The sequence below is a fragment of the Sinocyclocheilus grahami genome, unplaced genomic scaffold (assembly GCF_001515645.1).
Source record: "Sinocyclocheilus grahami isolate Dianchi unplaced genomic scaffold, SAMN03320097.WGS_v1.1 scaffold1310.1, whole genome shotgun sequence".
Lineage (NCBI taxonomy): Eukaryota > Metazoa > Chordata > Actinopteri > Cypriniformes > Cyprinidae > Sinocyclocheilus > Sinocyclocheilus grahami.
In genome coordinates this window covers 204,190-208,026 of record NW_015506489.1, presented here as the reverse complement: position 1 = coordinate 208,026, position 3,837 = coordinate 204,190, and the positions used below count along the sequence as shown (strand labels likewise).

At 40.3% G+C, this 3,837-nt stretch overlaps 1 protein-coding gene across 1 annotated transcript in view; it reads right to left on the bottom strand.

Moving 5' to 3' along the window:
- Positions 1-3,837, bottom strand: part of LOC107569086 (receptor-type tyrosine-protein phosphatase S-like) — a 93,144-nt gene that overhangs the window by 14,681 nt on the left and 74,626 nt on the right. The window contains exons 25-27 of the mRNA XM_016255082.1: positions 2,542-2,772; positions 2,195-2,342; positions 944-1,041 (exon numbers count right to left, since the gene is read on the bottom strand). Of these exons, the coding sequence (XP_016110568.1) occupies positions 944-1,041; positions 2,195-2,342; positions 2,542-2,772 (477 nt within the window). The remainder of the gene's footprint in view (positions 1-943; positions 1,042-2,194; positions 2,343-2,541; positions 2,773-3,837) is intronic.

The following is a 3,837-nucleotide window of genomic DNA, read 5'->3' as shown; positions in this document are numbered from 1 at the left end:
TCTGTCTGTCTGTCTGTCTGTCTGTCTATCTATCTATCGTTCAATCTATCTATCTATCTATCTATCTATCTGTCTGTCTGTTGTTCTATCTATCTATTGTTCAATCTATCTATCATCTGTTGTTCAATCTATCTATCTGTCTGTCTGTCTGTCTATCTATCTATCGTTCAATCTATCTATCTATCTATCTATCTATCTGTCTGTCTGTCTGTCTATCTATCTATCTATCTATCTATCTATCTATCTATCTATCTATCTATCTATCTATCTATCTATCTATCTATCTATCTATCTATCTATCTATCTATCTATCTATCTATCTATCTATCTATCTATCTATCTATCTATCTATCTATCTATCTATCTATCTATCTATCTATCTATCTATCTATCTATCTATCTATCTATCTATCTATCTGTCTGTCTGTCTGTCTATCTATCGTTCAATCTATCTATCTATCTATCAATCTGTCTGTCTGTCTGTTGTTCTATCTATCTGTCTGTCTGTCTGTCTGTCTGTCTATCTATCGTTCAATCTATCTATCTATCTATCAATCTGTCTGTCTGTCTGTTGTTCTATCTATCTGTCTGTCTGTCTGTCTAACTATCTATCTATCTATCATTCAATCTATCTATCATCTGTCTGTTGTTCTATCTATCTATCTGTCTGTCTGTTTGTCTGTCTATCTATCCATCTATCGTTCAATCTATCTATCTATCTATCTATCTATCATCTGTCTGTTGTTCAATCTATCTATCTATCTATCTATCGATCTATCTGTCTGTTGTTCTATCTATCTATCTATCTATCTATCTATCTGTCTATCTATCTATCTGATGTTGTGTTGTTCTTTTGTGGTTTCTAGACAGTGCTCAGCATCACACCGCCAGCATGAATAAAACAGGACTCTGCAGAAGAGCGCAGTGACGGTGCATCACTCACCTCGTACTCCTGCGACAGATGCAGGTTGTCGTTGGCCTTCAGGTGGTCCGTGTGCTCGGGCAGCTCAGAGATGGGGATGGGTGGGTGACTCATCATACCTGCGGGGGCAAAGGTCACAGCGGTCATCATGGAGATGACCCACAAACATCACCTCAGCTGTGTGCGTGTGAATCACTTACGACTGCCGTCACCGAAAGAGCTCTCACACCTGGTGAGTGTCACAACACCTCGTGTGCTGCCTACTGAGGCTGCGATAAACTATTCTGCCTTCTTCAATCCCAGAATGCACTGCTGCAAGCTCAGTGAAAGAATCAATCCGAGATGGTGGAAATATTGACTATTAATATGTTCATTCCATAATGAAAAATATTGACACAAACGCAAACCTAATTAAAACTGCACTACTTCACCCAGTATGTGATGTGCTTCACGTGAGGAGTGAGGTGTGTGACACTTACGAGTGTGAGGGAGCCTTAAAAGGGAGCTGCCTATGTAGACAGCAGACTAAGAGACAGCTCAAATCTTTTGGACAGTGTGTGTGTGTGTGTGTGTGTGTGTGTATTTGTACTTTTGAGGGCCAAATGTCCTCACTTATATTGTGAAATATCATGACAAGCAACTAGAGAGGACATCTGACTGATCCTCACTAGTTAAAAAGGTTTATAAATCAGCCAAATCATGTTTCTATTTAAGGTTTCTGTGAGGGTTTGTTTAGGGTTAGGAGACAAAATATCATTAGTCTGATTATAAAAACAATGGAAGTCTATGAGATGAGCTCACTAACATACTCAAACAAATGTGTGTACTGTACGTGTGATTGTGTACATGTAAGTGTGTGTGAGAGAGTGCATACGTGTGTTTGTGAGTGTGTGCATGAATGTATTTATGAGTGTGTGTGCATGTGTGTATGAATATGTGTGTGCTTGTGTGTGTGTGAGTGTTTGTGAGTGTATACATGTGTTTATGAGTGTGTGTGTGCATATGTATGTTTGTATACGTGTGTTTGTGAGTGTGTGTGTTTGTGTGTGTGCATGCAAGTGTGTATGTAAATGTGTGTGTGCGTTTGTAAATGTGTGTGTGTGTGTGTGCGTGTACATGCAAGTGTGTATGTAAATGTGTGTGCAAGTGCACATGTGTACGAATATGTGTGTGTGTGAGTGCAAACGTGTGTTTGTATGTGTGTGTGTGTGTGTTTGTGAGTGTATACATATGTTTATGAGTGTGTGTGTGTGTGAGTGCATGTGTGCGTGCCTGGTGTCTGGAAGTTGATGCGTCTCATCTCCACAGGGTCGGTGGGGTTGTGCGCCATCATCTCAGCATTATTCAGCAAACATTTAGTTCCTGGCTCAGAGTCCTTGCGTTTGCTAATGAGTGAAAACACACACAGAACGAGGAGAAACTGCAGTTAATGAAAGAAACTCAACAGACAGAAAGAAATTCAAAGAGCAGAAGCACATAAATAAAGCAGACACACACACACACACACACACACACGCACTCGCACACACACTCACTCACTCACTCACTCACACTCATACACACACTCACTCACACACACACTAATACACACAAACACTCACTCACACACACACACACACACACACACATCTTACCCCGGTGGTGGAGTTGAGCTCTGCCAGGATGAAGAACACGTACTCCTGACCTGGTTCTAATGCGCGGTTCTCGAAGCCTCCGTAGTCCAGCTGGTCTCCGAGTGTGAAGAATGCAGGCAGGGTGGCGGGTGTGAAGCGGGCGGTGATGTACGCCCTCCGCAGGTCCACCTGACGCTGCCGCGGATCTCGCTGCTTCTGACTGATGTCCTTCAGCAGCTGCAACACACGCAACGCATCTTCAGCATCAGCACATACCAAAACTACAAAAAAACAGCATCTGTGGACTCAAACCTGTTGCATATTTCCAGATCAATAGATAAAACAAATTCACAAATAAATAGAATGAAATCCACACATATATACAGGAGTTTCACAAAATGAATTCAATTAACAAAATAAATAAAATGAGATTTGCTAATAAAAACATCCACAAATATGTTTTAATGTCCCAACACAACTTTGCCTGCCAGTCATTTGTGAATCATTCCTGTTCATTATGGATGACTTCCTCTGCATTCCTGGGTTTCAGTTGCATGAATGAATGAATGAATGAAGGAGGCATTTATACTTAAAAGAATGAATGAGAATTTATAGTTAGTGTTAATACAATTAATAGTCTTGACACTAAAAATGTCTCAAAATCCACAAATGCACTGGAAGAAATCCAAAAATGTGTGCAGTGATCCACAAATGCAAAGGGAAATATATTTGTGGATCGTTTTTTATTAGAAGTGAAATCTCTTTCACTTATTTGTGAATATAATTCATTTTTGTGAAACTCCTGTATATATTTTCATGCTATTTATTTGAGAATTTGTTTAAAATGTGTGAATCTCTTTATATTTATTTGTGGCTCAAAACCTATATATCTGGAAATATGCAACAGTTTTGGATTTTGGCTGGAGAAACGGTGAGATTCTGATGGACACTTTACCATCCCATGAGGCCACAGGAGAGGCCGACAGTCACACGACAATGACAGCATGTTGTATACAGTACGCTCAGACTGCATTCATACTACACACAGTTTTTTAATGACTGTAAAGTAAGCGCTTTGTCAAATGCAGCGCCTGCTCAGACCGAATGTGAGATCAGACGCAGCCTAAGATCTTCTGCTCTCTAGACGTGTCTCAAGTTCCTGTTTTATCATGCTGTCGTGTGTGTGAGAGTGTGTGTGTCTTTGTGAGTGTGTGTGTGTATGAGTGTATGTGTGTGTGTGTGTGTGTGTGTGTGAGTGTATGTGAGTCAGTGTAAGTGTGTATGTGAGTGTGTGTGTGTGTG